Source organism: Puma concolor, chromosome A2 (assembly GCF_028749965.1).
Source record: "Puma concolor isolate L17-30 chromosome A2, mPumCon1.1.hap2, whole genome shotgun sequence".
Classification (NCBI taxonomy): Eukaryota; Metazoa; Chordata; class Mammalia; order Carnivora; family Felidae; genus Puma; species Puma concolor.
Genome location: NC_141668.1, coordinates 82,604,105 through 82,626,175, shown reverse-complemented (window position 1 = coordinate 82,626,175; position 22,071 = coordinate 82,604,105). Strand labels below are relative to the sequence as shown.

Genomic DNA, 22,071 nt, shown 5'->3' with positions numbered 1-22,071 from the left:
GGGCGATTCTTAAAATATTAGCATCCCTTATCGCTTTTTCATCATGTAAAATGATGACTTATTTGCACTGTATTTACACAATTTCAAAGTATGAGATAACCAGTTCTTTAGAAAAATATACCAAATTCAGCTTTTCAGTGTTGAAATAGTATCCAGAACAGTAAAACAACCTCAATGTATTACATCCTATATTCCCCTAAATGACTGCTTCATAATGATTATTTATTTCTAGGACTACTTAAATACACTGTTTAAGAAGCAATTTCCTACAAAATTTCTACTCATCTTTTGACACCTTTTGTTCTACATTATCTGCTCAAACAGGCTTAAAGATTGGGATACAACCTCCCCCCACGGCAAATGAAAGACTAGTTTCCTAGTCTTCCTGACCAAGATAATAAAGATAATGTCTCCCTCTGGACAAAGGCTGAATACATTTGCTAACAGACACCTTAAGAGAGTTCATATTTCCCAAGCTTGAGGTTCATCGGGGATAACACATACTCCCTGTATGTAGCATCTACCCGGGATGCTATGCATTACCCGCTGTGGGACTTAATGGGGACAAAGAAAATTACTGGAAACATGACAGCCATGCTGTATGCTATGCTGTGGCTAACAGAGTTCTTTGTCTCTGACCCATGCATCTCATAACTTCTGGCAGCATCTAGGAAACAGTGACAGGTTAACTTGTCTCACAAGTAAGATAAAATCTCAGACCCTTTACAGTTTTGACACCAACAAAAGATACTGTATTTTGTGACAGTGAATACAATAAATGGCTTGCCTAAGGATGGTCAGAATATGTACTGTTTTTAGAAACAAATGTAATAATGTCAATTGCTCTAAGAACGAAACTTTTCCTGATAGCTTCTTATATGGTATCTCTCCCTCCTTTGATCCTCTATAGTGTTCTTCTTACTTTCCCTACCTAAGATTATAACTGATTTATGCACGTAACTTTAGCTCCTATATTACACTGTAAGTTATAGAGAACAAGGCATTATCTTATTTCAGTATTCTTACCAATGCACAATCCCAACTAGGCACAATGCCTTCAATGCAGTCACTGCTTATTCAAGGTCTACTGATGGACTTGTATCAATCAGTATACCTTTATCACATTCTTTGTAAAATCCATTCACTAAAAGAGTTAGTTTACAGTAAAATTTGAGAGATAAGCTTGAATAACCTAAAACTGCTGTAACCAGTGGCAAAGAAATGAGACAATTTTCACTTTAATCAGGAAGAAATTCTGTAGGATGTTAACAAAAATCTAGGCTTTGAAAGACTTGTAGGATTTCTGAAGGAAATCACTCCGAGAGGATGGAAGGGAGAGATGCAGAAGACTGAATTATGAACACTTCCTAAAATAAAGTGATACGGAGAACTCTGCAAAGGAGCAATGTAATGATAGATTTACTCAAGTTTTTTTTTTGTTTTGTTTTGTTTTTTTAATTTAATAGGCTTAGGATGGCACTCAAATGTTCATTCATGTGACAAAAGATGACAGATCAAGACCTCACTGAAAATGGAGTTATTTTAAAGCCATCATGTACAAAGTAAGGGAAATGACTGTCTTCATTTACTGTAGAAGTCTGGATGGCCTTTGGTTCTGTTCCAGAGTTTAGCATCAACAAAAACCCATACAATTAATCTGTTTTTCTGCACAAAACATTTTTTAAAGGCAGTTAAACTACAGGGTGTAATGCTATTTCCAACTTTTCTGTTCCAAAAAGAGGCATAAAAAGCAAAAGGTTAAAAATATATCATTTCATCACAATACTCCTATAATACAATTTAATTGTTCCAATACACATTAATGGACTATTTACTATTCTTGCATATCTTAAAGGGGAAAAAAATAAAGTAAAAATTAAATTACAAGGCTATTTTTTCTGGACTCCCTATTGAGTCTCGTAATTATGCTACGATTAAGGATTTAACAGCTTACTGTTACAAGACGTTATGACACTAAGAGATTTAGAAAAGCAAAAACAAATGCACAAAGAGGGAATAATTTAACTATCTAAAAAAAGACTTCCATTTTTATTTAAATAAATAAATAAGAAATAAAGTGATCCAGTGAATCTTTTTTCATGGGATATATTTAAATGGCTAAGTCACTATTATAATTTCATCTAATATTATTTTTCTAAATTTTATTATTCTAAACAAATTTTTATTTATATTTTGCCTATCCACATTTTACATCTATGTACAGTACCAGTGTCCATCGATGTATATTTTAACTATTTGTCCTATAAATAGCATGAAAAGAAAATAGATATAACACATTAAAAAAGTCCTAATGGTTTATAAATGATACTCTTTAACCTGACATATTACCGTTCTCAGTGTTTATGCTTCTATACTTAATCATAACCACTGTCATTATTCAAGTAGTTTATATGCCAAAATTATAATCTTTTGAACTATAAACAAGATTTGTATTTGAAATGTTTATACTCCAAAGCATTTGAACTAGAACAATATTATTACTACAGGAACATTATCGGCCTGCTTCATGCCCTTTTTAATGGATGAATTTACTCAAATGCTATCATTAATGTGAAATATCATGTGCCATTTATATGCAAATTATTTTTAATGCCTGTTCCACCCAGTAAAAAAATTAAATTCTAAAATACAAGAACTTCCTTTACTTTTGATGCGGTAAAGTCAAATAAATGGGAAAAGTATAAAACTTAGAAAAACCAAGTGTCTAAAAGAGTTCTCTGTACAGATATTCCAATTAACTAGTGTAATGTTAGCTAAGAATAATAGTGGTGAGAATAATTTTAGAAAAAAACCCTTAAATTTAGAAACTTAGAGAAAAACTGCCGATGAATGTTTGTTAAATTTAAATACTAATATGGGATAGTCTACGAAGTCTCATAAAATATAGCTTACATAAATGTATCTACTTTTGATTTCTTTGGGAAATGGAAAAGAAGAAAAGAAAATGTTGTACCTCAAACCAGTATTGCAATCTTCCAGAGAAAAGTTTTTCTTTGTTTTTCAGGAAATTTCAGTAATCCTCAAATGAGCACAGATTGCATGGGTCTATAAAGACTAAATACAGTCAAGCTAATCACTTACCATGGCTGAATACTGGAGTTGGCTTGGCTCTCAATCTCCGCCATAAGTAAACAGGTGGAGTAGAGTTCTTTCTTACACTTATCAGTGTTTTTTCTCCACTCCATTCCTGTCACCAACAACTAACTATTCCACTAGTTCTTCACCATTTCGAAGGTAAAATACAGTCATGCTAAGGAAGTAAGAACCAAGGGAAAACAAACACCACGTAACAAAAGGCAGGGCTCATGGTATACTGAAGACTGGTTTGGGGGACATGAAGTTCACACCAAAGCAGTAATTTGCTTCTCAGTGGTGTGTAACAGTGGGAAGAGCATAGGCTTCTCGGACAGACACACTTGGTTTTAAATTCTAACTACGACTTACTGGCTTCATGGCTTTATTTTCCTCTTCCTTCCATTCATCCAACATACTAATGCTCAAGTGATCACACATACTATAATAGCAGTTATGTTATGCACATCTTTAGAGACTCTCTCACTGGCTCATACGTTGAGTAGATTAGGTTTCAACAGCACAGTGGTCAATATTCTCCATGATCTTATCTCAACCACATTTCCATCTTTAACTCTCACTCCGTACCCTGTTCCCACCCACATCCCCCCACTTCACCTGTATGTGTTAGCCATGGTTATTAGTTATTGTTTTAAACTACTCTAAAATTTCTGTTCTTTCCTCACTCTGTTCCCACTACCAATCTGTACAAATTAAAATTCCAAGTATCATTAAAAGTCCAATTTAGGGGCGCCTGGGTGGCGCAGTCGGTTAAGCGTCCGACTTCAGCCAGGTCACGATCTTGCGGTCCGTGAGTTCGAGCCCCGCGTCGGGCTCTGGGCTGATGGCTCAGAGCCTGGAGCCTGTTTCCGATTCTGTGTCTCCCTCTCTCTCTGCCCCTCCCCGGTTCGTGCTCTGTCTCTCTCTGTCACAAAAATAAATAAACGTTGAAAAAAAAAAAAATTAAAAAAAAAAAAAAAAGTCCAATTTAAATTATATCCACTCCAGGAACCCCTACCTCCTAGATTTTGTATACTTTCTTAGCATTTTATTTAGACACTTATTATAGTTTCATTTAAACTGTGCTATATATGACAAATGTGTGTGTATGTATCTTCATTATATTACAAATATCTTATGGTAGGGATTGTTCTGTTCATTTCTTCATTTTTCATATCCCTATGTGTCTTTCTAAAATGTAGTTGAGGGGTGTCTGGGTGGCTCAGTTGCTTGGGTGTTCAACTCTTGATTTTGGTGGTCATAATCTCGTGGTTCATGGGATCAAGCCCTGCATTAGTCTCTACACTGACAGCACAGAGCCTGCTTGGGATTCTCTCTCCCTCTCTCTCTGCCCCTCCCCCACTCGTGCTCTCTCACTCTCTTTCAACATAAATACATAAACATTAAAAAAAATTAGAATATAGTTGAATGGCCCTAAAATTATGTAGGACTCTTTCACCTTACTTAGAAATGGTAGCACATTAGAATCATGTTCTGATTCTATGTCTAGTTTACAAAATAAATTTTTCTCATGGAACATAGAAAACAGTATAAAAGTATTTTATTTTTATTATTTTTTTAAATGTATATTTATTTTTGAGAGAGACACACACACAGAGTGCAAGGGGGTAGGGGCAGAAAAAGAGGGAAACACAGTAGCAAATATTTAGATGGCACTTAGTATGTTCTAGGCACTGCTTAGGCATTTAATAACTCAATGAATTGTCTCAGAAAAGCTGTGAGATAAGTATTATGATTACCTCTCTGTCACGGATGTGGAATAAGTTGCCCTAGCTCACTCATCTTATAAGTGGCAGACTGGATATGGGAGCCCACAGCAGTGTGAGTATGTACTCTGTGTTCTTGCTACCACATTCTAGTACTTTTCAAAAAGTGTAGTAATATCTGTGAGGGGCCCCTGGCTGGCATCCGACTTCAGCTCAGGTCATGATCTCACGGTTTGTGGGTTTGAGTCCCACACTGGGCTCCATGCTGACAGCTCAGAGTCTGGAGCTTGGAGCCTGGTTGGGATTTGCATTCTCCCCTCGCACTCTGCCCCTCCCCCGCTCACACTCTGTCTCTCAAAAATAAATGTTAAAAAAATCTTTTAAAAAAATCTGTGAGGGGCGCCTGGGTGGCGCAGTCGGTTAAGCGTCCGACTTCAGCCAGGTCACGATCTCGCGGTCCGTGAGTTCGAGCCCCGCGTCAGGCTCTGGGCTGATGGCTCAGAGCCTGGAGCCTGTTTCCGATTCTGTGTCTCCCTCTCTCTCTGCCCCTCGCCCGTTCATGCTCTGTCTCTCTCTGTCCCAAAAATAAATAAACGTTGAAAAAAAAAATTTAAAAAAAAATCTGTGAGTTAAAACAGTTAAAATGAAATAAAATGGAAAATTAGTATGTTGGCTATTTTTGCTAACTTTCAAAAAAATATTAACTGTTGGTTAGCTAAACCTTATTCTAGAAATAAAATACTGATCAGAAAAAATGAGGACAAACTTTCAACCAGTAAAGAAACACAAGAAAATATACCAGACCTAACACTTCTTTAATGGTAAATTTAAATAAATGTGATAAACACAAATAAGGAAATAAATTTTTCTCATGGAACATAGAAAATAGTATAAAAGTATTTTATTTTTATTATTTTTTTAAATATATATTATTTTTCAGAGAGAGACACACACAGAGTGCAAGCAGGTAGGGGCAGAGAAAGAGGGAAACACAGAATCCAAAGTAGGCTCCAGGCTCTGAGCTGTCAGCACAGAGCCCGATGCGGGGCTTGAACCCACAAACTGCATGATCATGACCTGAGCAGAACTGGATGCTTAACTGACTGAGTCACCCAGGCACCGCCAAAATATTTTCAATAATTCTTAGATGCTATATGAAAAAATTTACCTTGTGTAATATCAAGACGGATTTTTATTTTGATTATTACTAGTTTTAGGTTACTAATGAATTTTATCATCACTCATCATTTTGAAATGATATACATTATTAAAATGTTTTAAAGTCACATGAAAAGTTTTTTTTTAAACCTATTTTAAAGGATTGAATTACTACATAATTGTGTAAATACAGGGTTGATTCTTAAATGCTAAGAAGATACCAGCATAATTGTAGCTATTTCTTTTTTTTTCCTTTCTTGAGCATATTTTTGATATATCTAACATATTGAGAGGTTTTTTTTTTCAAATTGTTTAACTCTAAAAAAAACCTTAACTCATTAATCTTGCGTGTATCTATATAAATCTTCTTAGATTTAAGTCCAATTATATCACTGATTAAAGTTCAAAAAACTATGAGTTATGGAAAAGTAAAATTTAATTCTTCTGAGTGTCAAGTTGCTCACCAGAGAATTTAATAGTAACACAATAAACTATAATTCTCCCTGATGGCCACATCTCGACTTCTCAAGAGGTACAAACAAATTGAAGGTGGAACATGTGAGAAGAATCATACACATTTCTTTCCAAATGATCTACATTCGAAGTGCTTCCTCAATACAAAACTATAATTTTAAAACTAAGTACTAAATAAAAGAAAATTTAATGACGAATGTTTTAACAGATGAAAAACAAAAGCCAGTTTAAACATGAATAGCCCTGGATTCCCATGGTTAGAATCCTATCCCAAGTTAGACACTGTGGTATTTCATCATAAACAGTTTTTAAAAGATCCAGGTTGCATCTACAGGAAATCACGTGAAAAGCATCTGCCAGGATGTTATGTCTTCCCCCTTCCACATTTTCTATTCATACTAATGTCCTGGTACTGTCACAATGTAATCAGAACATCTCAAGATGCTTTAATTTTTCACTCATATAATGGTTTCCTCTAATTCATTCAAAACTTTTTATACCAAAGGATTTCAAATTTTTTTTTTCAACGTTTATTTATTTTTGGGACAGAGAGAGACAGAGCATGAACGGGCGAGGGGCAGAGAGAGAGGGAGACACAGAATCGGAAACAGGCTCCAGGCTCTGAGCCATCAGCCCAGAGCCCGACGCGGGGCTCGAACTCACGGACCGCGAGATCGTGACCTGGCTGAAGTCGGACGCTTAACCGACTGCGCCACCCAGGCGCCCCTATACCAAAGGATTTCAGAAAAAGATAAAAGGAGGGGCGGCGCCCCTATACCAAAGGATTTCAGAAAAAGATAAAAGGAGGGGCGGCGCCCCTATACCAAAGGATTTCAGAAAAAGATAAAAGGAGGGGCGCCTGGGTGGCGCAGTCGGTTAAGCGTCCGACTTCAGCCAGGTCACGATCTCGCGGTCCGTGAGTTCGAGCCCCGCGTCGGGCTCTGGGCTGATGGCTCAGAGCCTGGAGCCTGTTTCCGATTCTGTGTCTCCCTCTCTCTCTGCCCCTCGCCCGTTCATGCTCTGTCTCTCTCTGTCCCAAAAATAAATAAACGTTGAAAAAAAAAATTAAAAAAAAAAAAAGAAAAAGATAAAAGGAAAAAAATTAATTTCATGGGAAGTTCTTGATGAAATCAGTTTCACCTAAGAAGTCTCACATTATCTGTAGATTATATACACGTTTGAAGAGAGCAACTGGCAGAAGCCACCCTTTTATGGCAGGTGTGAGGTTCTCATTAAATAAAATACAACATGAGATAAAATAAATGGAATTATAAAATTGAAATTTTCACAGCAAAGGGTATGATTTAACACGAGGAGTAACTTTTTTCAGTGTGAGTCATAGGGCTTTTATGAATGTAATACAAATACAATAGAGCAGAATTTCATTGCAAAAGACTATTATTACAAAGTCTGGGAAATGCTATGAATGAAAGAAATCATAAAGCAAAACCAGTAACTAAAAAGACTATTAAAAACAGTAAGTCTATTAAATAGTAAGTTCTTATCTATTTCAAAACTGCATAGAAAAAATCAGTCTCACGTGCATATATACCCATATAAATTCTGATTATTATATATAAAAAAATTATTTATTTGCATCACATATCGGACCACTATTTCCTAGTGCTTACAGGAGCACATAATCCTTCCGCATTTCACAATCCTGGATGCACATACAATCACCTGAGAGAATTTTTAAAATCCTCACTTCAGCCAAGGGGGAGATGCATCACAGCATACATATTATTTACAAAGTCCTCAGGCATTATTAATGTGCAGCTGAAGTAAAAACTACTGTCACACTGTAAACAGGATGCAACTTTGTTTGCCAGTGGGGAAGTGGGTAGGTGGTTGGTGGGGTTGGGGATGGAGGCAGAAGGCAGACAAAATTAACCTTAAAGAAAGTAGAGAATAATTAGTTTTTTTATGTGGTTCTGGCAACAAGTACAGTGGGATTTACAAGAAGGCAGACAATGAAGAAAACGTATTTACTGGGTGATGTCAGGATTAACAAGAGATACATTTTTCATTCTTTTACTGTCTACATTCTTTGAGTTCCTGTAACTTCAAACCAGAATATAACATAATACTCACTCTAAAGAAGCTATCTTATAAAGTACACTGGCAAGTAAACAGTCACTTTTAATCAAATGTAAGAATCAAAATCAGACCAAGGTTTAAGAAAGGGTTGGGAGAATCTTCAAATCTAGTTTAGAAATGAAAGGAAATAGTTTTTTAAAAAGTGGGTGTGTTGAAGGTTAGTCTGGGGAAGGAGAGTGTGTAAGGACAAGGAGTTATTCAAGGACAAATAGAGGTGCTCAACATCAATAGTCATCATCAAACCGCAATAAGGTATCACTTCGCAACCATTAAAATGGCTATTAAAAAATAAGAAATAATGTGTTGGTGAAGATATGGAGTAAAGGAAACTCTTATGCAATGTTGGTCGAAATATCAACTGGTATAGCTACTGTGGAAAACAGCACGGAAATTCCTCAAAAATTAAAACTAGAACGATCAAATGATCCAGCAATTTCACTTTTAGGTATATATCCAAAGGAAATAAAAAGAGAATCTCAAAGAGATATCTGCATTCCCATGTGGCCTTATTCACAGTAGCCAAGAAATGAAACCAAGTTAAGTGTCTGTCAAAGGACGAATGGATTAAGAAGATGTGGTGTCCATATACACAATGGAATATTATTCAGTCATGAGATAAAAGGAAATCCTGTCATTTACAACAACATGGATAGACCATAAGAGCGTTATGCTAAGTGATATAAGTCAAAGACAAAATACTATGCGGTATCACTTAAATGTAGCGTCTCCAACAGTCAGACTCATAGTAACAGAGAGTAGACCAGTGGCTGCCAGAAACGGGGAGTGGGGGGGTGGTGGTGGGCAGGGATGGACATGGGAAGATGTTAATCCAATTTCCAGTTATAAGATGAATATAAGATGAGTAAGTTCTGAGGACCTAATGTACATGGTGTTGATAGTGATGAATACTGTAATATACACTTAAAAGTTGCTAACAGAGTAAATCATAAATGTTCTCACTACAAAATAGAAATGGTAACCATGTGACATGATGGAGGTGTTACCTAACGCTGTGGTGGTAAATCATTTTGCAACATATAAATTTATCACATCAACATGTTATTTAAACTTACATAATCGTACATGCCATTATAACTCAATAAAATTGGAAAAAGTGAAAACAGAAGTGATGAGTTAGCAATGTGTTGGTGTGGACACGTGGAGATTACACTAAAAAGGTAGGTAAGAGTAGATCATAAGAACCTATAACTGCTAAACTGAGAACTTGATGTTTATTTTTACTTAAAATTTTTAATGTTTTATAAGATAAAAGTTACGGAGCAAGAGCTGTTAACTATGGCCTGAGAAATCAGGAAATGCATAGCCTTCAATGAGAAAAAAAATACATCATTAAGTATTTGCATAATCTCCAGTGGAAACTTGACATTTCTATCATATAAATGCAGGAAATAAATCAAAGGAGTATTAATATGGAGCTTCATAACCAAGAGAAATAACAGGTATTTAATATTACTTTAGAATTGTTATAGGTAGCTCATATTATTAATATTCATCAGTAATTTGGAATTACAGTACTGAAAAGACCAGCTGCTAGGTATTATTATTGTTGTTATTATGTTTTAAAGTTAATATTTACTTTTATTTATTTTTATTTTTTAGAGAGAGACAGAGCGAGAGCAGGAGAGGGGAGGGGGGCAGAGGGAGAAGGAGGAGAATCCTAAGCTGTCTCCAAGTTCAGTGCAGAACCCAATGTGGGGCTTGAACTCACGACCCTGGGATCATGACCTGAGCCAAAATCAAGAGGTGGATGCTCAACCAACTGAGCCACCCAGGAGCCCCTCTAGGCCTTTTTTTTTTTTTTTTTTAACGTTTATTTATTTTTGAGACAGAGAGAGACAGAGCACGAACGGGGGGAGGGCAGAGAGAGAGGGAAACACAGAATCTGAAACAGGCTCCAGGCTCTGAACTGTCAGCACAGAGCCCGACGCGGGGCTCGAACTCAAGGACCGCAAGATCATGACCTGAGCCGAAGTCGGACACTTAACCGACTGAGCCACCCAGGTGCCCCTAGGTCTTTTTATTTAATATACAATTAAGAAACTACATGTTTTCGTACTATAAAATGTTATTTTTTTTTTAATTTTCTTTTTTAAAGTTTATTTATTTTTGACAGAGAGAGAGCAAGTGTGAGCTAGGGAGGAGCAGACACAGAGGGAGACACAGAATTCAAAGTGGGCTCCAGGTTCCGAGCCATCAGCACAGAGCCCGACGTGGGGCTCGAACTCACAGACCATGAGATCATGACCTGGGCTGAATTCGGATGCTTAACAGAATGAGCCACCCAGGTGCCCCCAAAATGTTATTCTTGTAGTGTGGTAGCTGTATTTCAATATATTCATGATTTGATAACTCTTTTCAATATTTTATTTTGTAATCCTACATAATGATTTAACATATTTAAGGGTCCACAGACTTCCCCAGACTGCCAAATGGATCAATGACACACAAAAAAGGTTGAGAACCCCTATACAAAACTATTATTTGTTGCTGATGTTATAGAAAGAGAGGATATGATATTGTAGAAAAGACAGAAAATAACCAATCCTTAAGGAAAGTCAACAGGGTGCACTACAGAGCACGGGAAGAAAGAATGGCACTTCATGAAAGGAAAAAGAGCACCTGCCCCCCCTCCCCCCCCCCCCATAACAAGGAGGGAGGTATAAAAGTCACACAGAAGCAGCAGACTTGGTGATGGGACAGAGAGGATCCACCTGTTTGATGGTTAGTAAAAATAAAGGTTAGTAATCTTCCTGAAGAGATCATCAGGGCTAATCCATTGGAACATAACCCTAGATAGTGGCTGCAGGCCCCATGGGAAGTACTGACACCCCCAACCCCACCCCAAGAGATCAACAATCAAGAGCTGGACTCATATCCCCATAAAATGCTCTGTGCAGCTCCCAATCTGACTCCACCCTTCCAAACTTTTCAAACACTTCAATTAAATCATCTCAAATGCCTGGTGTGTCTAGCAAAATCCACTGTAACTTCCACCTCTTTTTCCAGTGTTCTTTTACCTCCTTGCTTTAATTACACCCAGCATGTCCCTTGAAACTACTGTTTCTCAACCAGCCCTTTCTATTGGTAATGGCTTTTTTACTGTAAACCTACATGTTAAGGAAGATGATTTAATTGACCTTTCTTGTCAACTAATTAATCTTCACTCTCTCTAAATTCATCTACCCAACAGAAATTTAAAATTAAAGAGTAGGGGCACTTGAGTGGCTCAGTCAGTTAAGCATCTGACTCTGGCTCGGGTCATATTTCATAGATCGTGAGTTCGAGCCCCGCAGTGGGCTCTGTACTGACAATGTGGAGCCTGCTTGGGATTCCCTATCTCTCTGCTCCTCCCCTGCTCGCTCGCTCTCTCTCTCTCCTCAAAATAAATTAATTAAGAAAATAAAACAAAATAATAAATGTAAAACCCTTGCTATTTTGAAGCTCATGTGATCACAATACTTGTTATCTTTCCTTGTAGTCGTCCACCATCATTTTTTGTCACATGCTCATTAGTTGAAAAATTTTTTTTCACCTAGATTACTGTTTTTCTCTTCATAAGGATAAATCATTAGCTATTACCCATGCCAACTGGTGCCTTATCCTCTGATCATTCAATGATCTGGCCCTTGGAATCAACCTCAGCTATACACTCTGATGTTACTTCTCTAGCCCTCCATAGCCCAATATGGGAGCCATTAGTCACAACTGGCTATTGAGCCTTGGAATATGGCTACAAGCCAGGTGGCTTATCAAGTATCACTTCCCTGGAAAATCTTTCCCTGACCACCCTATCTAATGTAGCAACCTTGTAACTCTTGTCTCCCTAACTCTCTTTATTTTTCTTCACAGCACTTATCCCTATCTGATACTACAGTATGGTATTTTCTTTCTCTGTATTTTCTTTTTCCTTTTTTTTTTTTTTAATGTTTATTTATTTTTGAGAGAGAGAGAGAGAGAGAGAGAGAGAGAGAGAGAAAAGCAGGAAGGGGCAGACAGACAGGGAGATACAGAATCCCAAGCAGGCTCCAGGCTCTGAGCTGTCAGCACACAGTCACATGTGGGGCTCCAGCTCATGAACTGCGAGATAATGACCTGAGCCAAAGTCGGATGCCCAACCAACTGAGCCACCCAGGCATCCCATTCTTTATTTTATTTAATATAATCTTTTATAATATATACATCCTGCTTCCGAAATAAAAATTGGGTTATGAAAATTATCATGAAAAAATAAAATCAAAAATAAATAAAAATGCTACTGTAGTTGCAAAGACAGTGAGGTATAAGGTGGGGGTAAACAAATGAATCAAGGGAAGACTAATGAAAAATACGTGGATGAAACAGACCAGTGGAAGGTCTGCAGAGTTTGTGGATCACTAGGAGCTCAGACACTGCTAGAGGGAAGAGGCCTTTGTAAAACCACTTTCTACTTTGGAAAAATATTAGGCATTATCTTGTGCAGGTGAACATCAACAGTAATTAACCTATAACCAGCCATTTCACTCCAGAATATACGCCCTGGGGATATTCCTGCAGGAATGTATATTAGGAGATGTTTACAACAGTGATCACAGAAACATCAGTAAAACAAAATACTGGGTACCACCCAACTATCCTTTGACAGGTAATGAGTAAATTGTGCTATATTCATATGATGTAATACATTACATACAAGTCCAAGTGAATAACAAGAGCTTGTAACATAGTATCTAATGTGTGCCAAACATAGCTCTTGGTCCTTTACTTCCATTAACTCATTTTCATCCTCAGAGAAGACTAACACTTTTCCTTTTCCAAATGAGGAAACAGAGGCATAACAGGGTAAAGGAATTTACCAAATGTTATAAATGCAGAGCCAGGATATGAACCTAGAAATCTAATTTGTGTTCCTAATTCACTATTCTATTTCTACAACAAATGGACTACATCAACAAATATGATAACTGAATCTAAGAAATAATACTGAATAAAACAAAAACAAAATAATCCCACAAGACTGTAATATACTATTGTGTATCATTTTTACATAGCTCAAAATAAGTAACTCTAAACAGTATACTATACAGGAAAAATTATTATGATAAAATGTTTTAAAATAAAAATAAAAACAAAAACAGCCATAAAATACAGGGTAGTAATTGCCTCTATGTAGCAGAGGCACGCAGAGGGAAAGATGGAGGAAGGTAAAGCAGCCTCTACAATGGGACTGGAGATAACTCTCATTCTTGACTTGGGTGGTGGGTTTACAGGTGTTAGCTTCAATATTATACTTTATAACATGTTTATATTATTCATATGTTTTAAGTATAAAATATTGCATTTCAAAAGACATTAAAAGCTAAGAAATAAATACAAAGTGACAAAATAGAGAAAATGGGCTTTGGATATCCTCAAGGTGCTTGATCTCATGGGAAGAAGGAGGGATTTCATACTACATGGATACATATTTAAGGGTAGTTTTTTGTTTTTTTTTTTTTTTTCATGGTGGAGTCTGGATCCTGCTTATAGAATGATGGGCTAGACTTAGTGGTTTGACCCTCAGCAATTTTGCCTCTGAAGGGGGATCTGGTAATGTCTGGAGACTTTTAGATTGTCATGACTATGGGGAGAGTTTTATTGGCATCTTGGAGGGAGGCCAGGGAGAGCTAAATAGTCTACAATCCACAGGATGCCCTCTTCCCCAACTTAAACTTGTTTATAGTATCAATAGTACTGAGGTTGAGAAACCCACAGATATATAAAGCAAAACAGAAAAGATTAAAAATATAGTACCAGGTAAATAATCGAGGGAGCAAGGTCCAGAAAAGATGAGAGGAAAGCTTGGCCCAGAGACTGACACACTACACCTTCAGAGCCTGGAAAGTACTGAAGCACCTTCATTCTCAAGTCCACTTCATTCAACAGAGGGTGCATGACATAGACCTAGCTCTAATTCTGCTGTTACTGAAAACAAACACTCAAGTCCTAACTGAAGTTTCACCGCTAATCATTCTGTGGAAACAGGCGGGGAAGGTACAATATAACAAATGCAGCAGGGGTGAAGTTACCTCAGAGCTAATGAAGCTTAAGCCTCAGGACTCCTTGCTGGTACTTGGCCCTTGTGGGACCCAGGGAAGGACCTTAGCAACTTTGAAACTTATGTTTGAACAAGTCTATTTCCTGAAGAGGTCTGCTAAACCATATACACTTCAGGCCCCACAAAACGAGACTTTACCCTTGAATGTAACAAAGTTATTGAATTTAATAATTTGTGTAGCTACTTTCCTTGACATCCTTGTGAGATGGCACCCTGAAGCTTCAACAGCCACGTACTAGTCTGTTTAGTTCCCTAAGACACAGTTTATAAAATCCTACCACTCTCCTGCCTAAGGGTACAGTTAGGCCAAAACAATAAAGGAGAATAAGTACATGATTCAATTTCCTCTGCTCTAAAAGGGGGATCACATTAATGTGGCAAGCTGATACCTCTTGATCTTAGTTCTAAGTAGGAAACAACAGCTGAGGAAAATCATTAGGAGATTCTATGTACATAGCAATCATTTAGAAAGCCTGCTTAAATATGGATTCCAAGGACCATCTCCATGAGGGTTACATGATCCTGACCCAAGGATAACAATTTAAGAACCAGTTCCATAATGCAAAGATTCTTAATCTTCTGGGGTTAAGATCCCTTGAAGGATCTTTCCATATGTACATACTTAAAATGTTAATACAGGGGTTGTATTAGTTTATGATGGCTGTGGTATAACAAAACACCATGGATTGGGTGGCTGAAACAAAAGAAATTTGTTTTATCTTAGTTCTAGAGGCTGGAAGTCCAAGATCAAGATGTTGGCAAGACTGGTTCCTTCAGAGGCCACTCTTCTTGGCCTATAGACGCCTGCCTTCATGCTGTGACTCACATGGTATTTCCTTTCTAGGAATGTACCCCTAATGTTTCTTTGTGTAACCAAATTTCCTCATTTTATAAGGATAAAAATCATATTGCATCAGGGTCCATCCTAATGGCCTCATGTTAATTTAACCACATCTTTAAGACCTTATTTCCAAATACAGTCATATTTGAGGTACTGGGGGTTAGGGCTTAAATATATGAATTTTTAGGGGACATTCAATCCACAACAGAGATTGTTCTATGGATCCCATACTTAGGATCCCTAGCTTAGATATTCCTTCACAGGAAATCAGAGCACGTAGATGATCTGAGAGAAAAAGAAGAGGGCCATATGGTGAACACCACAGTTAGTGGGGGAAAGACATCCAAGCAGAGAGAGAGAGAAAAACCACTGAATTTGACTGGAAAGAGGAGGTCATAGATAGTCTTAGAAACATTTGCGTGTGTGTGTGCGCGCGTGGGTGTATGTGTGTGTGTAATATAAATACTATACATATGTTACATATATAAAGAGAGAGCATTTCTTTTAAGAACTACTGAGAAAATAAAATTAAAGATGATAGTAAAAAGCAAAGAGTATGTGCTTCCACTCCCTGTTACAACTACTAAAATGACAGTAAAGGACACAGTCCAAAAAGGACAAACAGAACTTGAGTAGAGAAGCCAAAGAAATGTCAGCAACATTTTGGAAGTTCTACGACATATGGAAAAGTGTTGACTGGCTTTGCACACTAGAAAAGCTGAAATCTAAATGCTTGCAAGGTGAAGGGAGCCAATAAGCAAGCTGATTCATGAAAAAGAACTTTAGAAATGCTCAGGAATTCAAAGTCTACGGTCTCTCTGAGAATAGGGATGGTGGGTGTGGCTGAAATCAGGAGAAATGGTCCAAAGTTTGTACAATAAATAGGCCAGAAAACCGAGGGAAAGAGAATCAAGAGGAAAATAAAAAGAAGGAAAAACATTTAACAAATAATGAACATTTTCCAGAGCTGAAGGCCATGAGGCCTCCTGTAGAAGGCTCAATGTGGATGAGAAAGATCAACTCTAAGAGAAATTTGAGAAAAAATTGAAACACAGAGGTGCTTGGGGTCAAAATTCAGGGTTAGGTTGCAGGAAACAGGTTACATACAAAACTTAGAAATTAAAAAGGCATCAACTTCTCAGAAGCTATACTGAAAATCTGAAAACAATGGAACGATATCCTCAAACTTCTAAAGCCAATGATTTTCATTGGAGAATTTTATACTCACCTATCAATTGTATGTGAAGTTTGAATAATATTATTTTGAAACATAAAAAACTCAACATTTTACTTTGACTCCTTATTCAAGAAGTTACCAGAAGGCACACTTCCCCAAAAGGTCATAATAAACTCAGAAAGAAGACTCTACAAATGAGAGGGAGAGTGGATGCTCCAGGATAATGGTGAAGTTAAACCCTGGGATGCTAAAAGAACCAGAAAGGATATGTCTAATTTAAAAACTGGTGGGGGGGTGGGGCGCCTGGGTGGCTCAGTCGGTTAAGCGCCCAACTTCGGCTCAGGTCATGAACTCGCGGTCGGTGAGTTCGAGCCCCACGTCAGGCTCCGTGCTGACAGCTCAGAGCCTGGAGCCTGTTTCAGATTCTGTATCTCCCTCTCTCTCTGCCCCTCCCCTGCTCATGCTCTATCTCTCTGTCTCAAAACTAAATAAACATTGAAATAAAAAAAAAAACTGGTGGGGGGATGGGCTAGATAGGTGATGGGCATTAAGGAGGGCACTTGCTGTGATGAGCACTGGGTGTTATATATAAGCGATGAATCACTAAATTCTACTCCTGAAATTTAAAAAAATCTTGAAACTAATGAAAACTGAGAGATGGAGAACAAGTCTGGTAGAGAGTTTGGTGAAAAATTAGTGAAAGTAATATAAAAATCTAAGTGAATAGAAAAGAAAGGGTGGGGATAATATTTAATCTCGGGATAAAAAAGAAGTGGGATCGATTTTCCTAATTATACTAATCTAAATGGTTATTACTTACTCAAAATTGTGCTACAGCTAAATGAGGGGACAGATAACTGGGGGATGTTGGTATAGTGCAGAGACATTTTAGATACAGTACTGGAAGAAAAGAACGCTAAAGTCTTCATCTTTCTTAATAGAAAGTGAACAGATACTGTCTAAAATCAATGGTGTCAAGTAAGAACAGTATTAGAAATGTTATTTAGAAAATGGAGGTTAAGAATGAGAAGAAACAACAAAAGAGTTTGAAATAATTTTCTCTAGGGTTTAGGAACTGGCAGAGATGAAGGGATGCTGTTTTTCATCATAAATTCTTTTAAGTGACTTTAAAAACTACGGACATTGATCATTTTGACAAACATAAAAGTAAATGTGTATTATAAAGAAAATGTATTATGTAATATTTTTATGCCAAAAAATACTATTGTCTAAATATTTCTGCATGTTTTAAGATTGATTTGGGTCAGAAAAAAATTCAGCTCAACTCAACTCTGTATAAACACAGACTCAAAGTGCTATCTTTCTCATCACAGTTAACCTTTGCTTGAAAATGCTGGGCACTTGCCTATTTTAATATACTTCAATCCACCGAGTTTAAGGAGCATCCACCTGAATCAATGATATTACCAACAGAACATCAAGGGTTAGCTATATCAAGTTCACACAGCCATTCGTTAGGCTAGGGTTTTTGTAGTATAAATCCTAGATGGATTGCTGGTAAAAGCATGTTCGAACCAAATTCAGATCTCAGGACAGTGGGTGTGGTGACAAGGACCATTATGCAAAGACTAATGTCAAACACACTAATCCAAAGTCTTCTGGGAATACAGAGATCAGTGATGTGCTAGAAAAGTTCATTCTTGATAATTTATAAATTTCTCTCAAAATGATTTCATTTTCTTTTTTTAAAATTTTTTTTTTCAACGTTTTTTATTTATTTTTGGGACAGAGATTTATTTTTGGCCCCAGTCAAAATGATTTCATTTTCAATGATTACTTTATTTCTTTCAAAAAGTAATCACTCAGAATATTAAAATGGCTGACAACTGGGGCGCCTGGGTGGCGCAGTCGGTTAAGCGTCTGACTTCAGCCAGGTCACGATCTCGCGGTCCGGGAGTTCGAGCCCCGCATCAGGCTCTGGGCTGATGGCTCAGAACCTGGAGCCTGTTTCCGATTCTGTGTCTCCCTCTCTCTCTGCCCCTCCCCCGTTCATGCTCTGTTTCTCTCTGTCCCAAAAATAAATAAACGTTGAAAAAAAAAAAATAAAAAAAAAAAGTCTGACAATCAAAAAACTAATTCAAGTAACACCATGCAATAAGTTATCTCCCTCACCCCTTTTCTCTCCCTCCTGATACAGTCTGATGTTTCCATACCTCTCGATAGCCATTGCTGATTTGTTCCAAACTGAGAGAATATACAAGATCCTTGCCTCCCACAAAGAGTCTCTCTTGATATTCATCCAGAAGCATTGCGTGGAGATCAAGAAACCCAAAAGGACTATGAAAGATTGATGTTCGATTTAGATCCAAGAGTTCTGAAAGGCAAAAGAAAATGTTCACTCAATAAGTCATAATACCAATACCTTTGTAACACTTTTATCACAGCTCTATTGTCATGCCTATTGGAACTATATAGTTAACATTCATTTTATGACAAATGTAAAGCCTTTAGAATTTATTAATCAAAGGATTAAAAATACGCAGTGCTTTACAATACCATATTGAACACTTGAAAGTTGCTAAGAGAATAGATCTTGAAAGTTCTTATCACAAGAAAAAAATTTGACGTGGTGTTATGGATGTTAACTAAACTTGCTGCAGTAGTGTATCCATAATATGTACGTATATCAAATCACGTTGTGCACTTCAAATTTATACAATGCTACATATTAATATTTTCTTGATAAAACTAGAAAAACTAAAAAAAAAATTGTTCAACCAGTAAAAAAAGTGTAACTGGGAATAAATTTTAATGTGCACAAAGTAAAATCTTTTATAATTTTGTGACTCTAAAATAAGGTAAATAGTTCATGTTTTTACATAAAGAAAGAATTATCTTTCACAATCTTTATGTAAAGTGCTATGTGGAAGAATCATTCTACTGTGACTTTTATACTTACTTTTCTATGTGTAACAAAAATTCTAAATATACAAAAAATATTCTATTTTTTTTCACAAAAAAATCTTCTAAAAGTGTGTCCATTTAATTCCAGATGAACACCAACTCACAAAAAAATGTATCTACTTGAAACTAGTTTTGAAAGTCACATCCATAATCAATTAATTACTACTGACCTTTATTTTACTGATAGAGAAACTCAGGTGCCCAGAAATTAAATGACTACCCTATACCCCTATACATACATTATTACAACAAAAGATCACTCAAATTATATATATACACATACCATGAGGATTAAAGTACAACCGATGTGTATGTCATCACAGAAAGTCCTGTAGACTGAGAATCTGAAGAGCCACATTCAAGTCTTTGCTTTGCCATTAACTGCCTGAGTCACCTTGAACAATCACTTAGCCTCTTTATTGACTGATGGTGAGGCTGGCTTCTTCACATGTTAATCGCCCTTCTATATTCAAAATTATTAATTCTTTGACTAAATTGCATTTCTAGAGTGGAGGTCATAAAAATACTGTAAAAAAAAAATAAACCCAACACCCTGATATTTTAGAGAGTCTTTCAAAGTACAGTATAAAACCTATATTTTTGGAAGTTTAACAAATTGAAGGAGTGTAATTAATAAGTGTAAATATTACATGTGCCATATTTAAGCTTACTTAAAGGGAAGTAGTTAAAATATTCATTTATGACTTTTCATATATTTTAATTATTATAGGGTCTAAGAATACTTTTTTTTTAAGTTGTAAGGAATTTTGGATCTTATTTTGATTTATTTATATTGCCTCAGAGAAATTGCTGCCAAGATACATTTGGATACATTAAATTGAGTATCACACACATGATTTAGGCAAAAAGTCAAGAAATTTCATCACTTATGAAGACACTTCTAGAATAATTCCTCAAGTCACATTAAGCTTTTGAATTTAGAGGACCCAAAGAATAGACTGACATTTTCTTTAAACATTTTCACAAAATGAGAGAAGCCTCCTGAGTTGCTTCTTCAATTCTCCACTTTGACCATCACCATACAACAGAATAGTGCCAAGGACTGATTCCTAAGATGTTCAAGCATGTCACTAGATACATTATTTCAGAATCATGACACTGACCAAAACGTATCAATGCGACAATTTATATTTTTCTTATCAATTTCCACAGGCATAAATCCTTAGTGTGATCCTCAGTTTTTGCTAAGACACAAACTGCCCTTCTTATCTGTCTGTGATTCTCTGACAATCTTGACTTTAAGTCAGAAAAGGTCACAAGTATCCATTATGGGTAAATATTTGCATTTTAAACGTATATCTACATATATCAGGAATAATGGACACAGAGGCATTCTACAATAGAAACATTTTTTTTAAAGGCTGTACATATTTTATGCTCTAAGATTAACTCTACTTTTCTACTCGTTTGATTATTTAACATGCCTCTTCCCAAAAGGATCTGAGATGACTTATACATTCAACTGAACCAACAAATTTAATGCTAGAGGTATCAAGATGAAGGGAGAAAATAAAATAAGACTGGAATTGATTTTATTAACTGAAAGTTTTTATTTAATATCCCTATACATTGTTAAAGAAAATAACAAAACGGAACCCAGACTTCCTAAACTTCAAAGTAAAAGTCACCATAAAACAATAGAAAAACTGTATCAGATGCTTAGGAATGTTGCTTGGTGTGATGGTTAATCTTATGTATCAACTTGAGTGGATCAGGACTGCCCAAATACTTGGCTAAATGTTACTTCTGGGTGTATCTGTTAAGGTGTTTCTGGATGAGATTAGCATTTAATTGATGGACTAACTAAAGCAATATGGGAGGACATCATCCAATGTGTTGAGGGTATCAGAAGAACAAAAGGTAGAGGAAGGAAGAACCCACTCTTTTTTTGTTTGTTTGTTTTGTTTTTCTACCTGTCTGATTGAGCCAGAGTATCAGTTCTCTCCTGCCTCAGACTGAGACTTACATCATCAACTCCCCTGGTGCTTAGGTCTTCAGACTCCAACTAAACCATCATCTTTCCTGTCTCTCTACCTTGTTGACAGAAGCCTGTGTGACTTTTCAGCTTCTGTAATTGCATAAGCCAGTTTCTCATTACATATCAATCAATCTCTCTCTCTCTCTCTCTCTCTCTCTCTCTCTCTCTCTCCCTCCCTCACTCCCTCCCTCTCTCCCTCTCATTGGTTCTGTTTCTTTGGGGGAACCCTGGCTAATATACCTGGTACTAAGGACTAACAGAAACTTCTCCTGAGGTCCTCTAAATGAATGTGGTGGGAAACACTATGATGAACACCCAACGTCACTGAAGAAAATAAGGTATCAAGAGCCATACCTGTGTTTATAATTACATGCTTCAATGCAAGTCAACTGAATTCATATCAAAGTGCAATCTACCAAAAGTGACTTTATGGCCATGATAGCCATGTTAGTAAGGATGTCAATGATTTCAATTAACAGAGAT

The 22,071-nt window shown here is 36.7% G+C and overlaps 1 protein-coding gene across 1 annotated transcript in view; it reads right to left on the bottom strand.

Annotated features, from left to right (window-relative positions):
- The window catches only part of SEMA3E (semaphorin 3E), a 244,988-nt gene that overhangs the window by 95,001 nt on the left and 127,916 nt on the right, over positions 1-22,071 (bottom strand). The window contains exon 2 of the mRNA XM_025929642.2: positions 18,839-18,999. Coding sequence (XP_025785427.1) covers positions 18,839-18,999 — 161 coding nt within the window. The remainder of the gene's footprint in view (positions 1-18,838; positions 19,000-22,071) is intronic.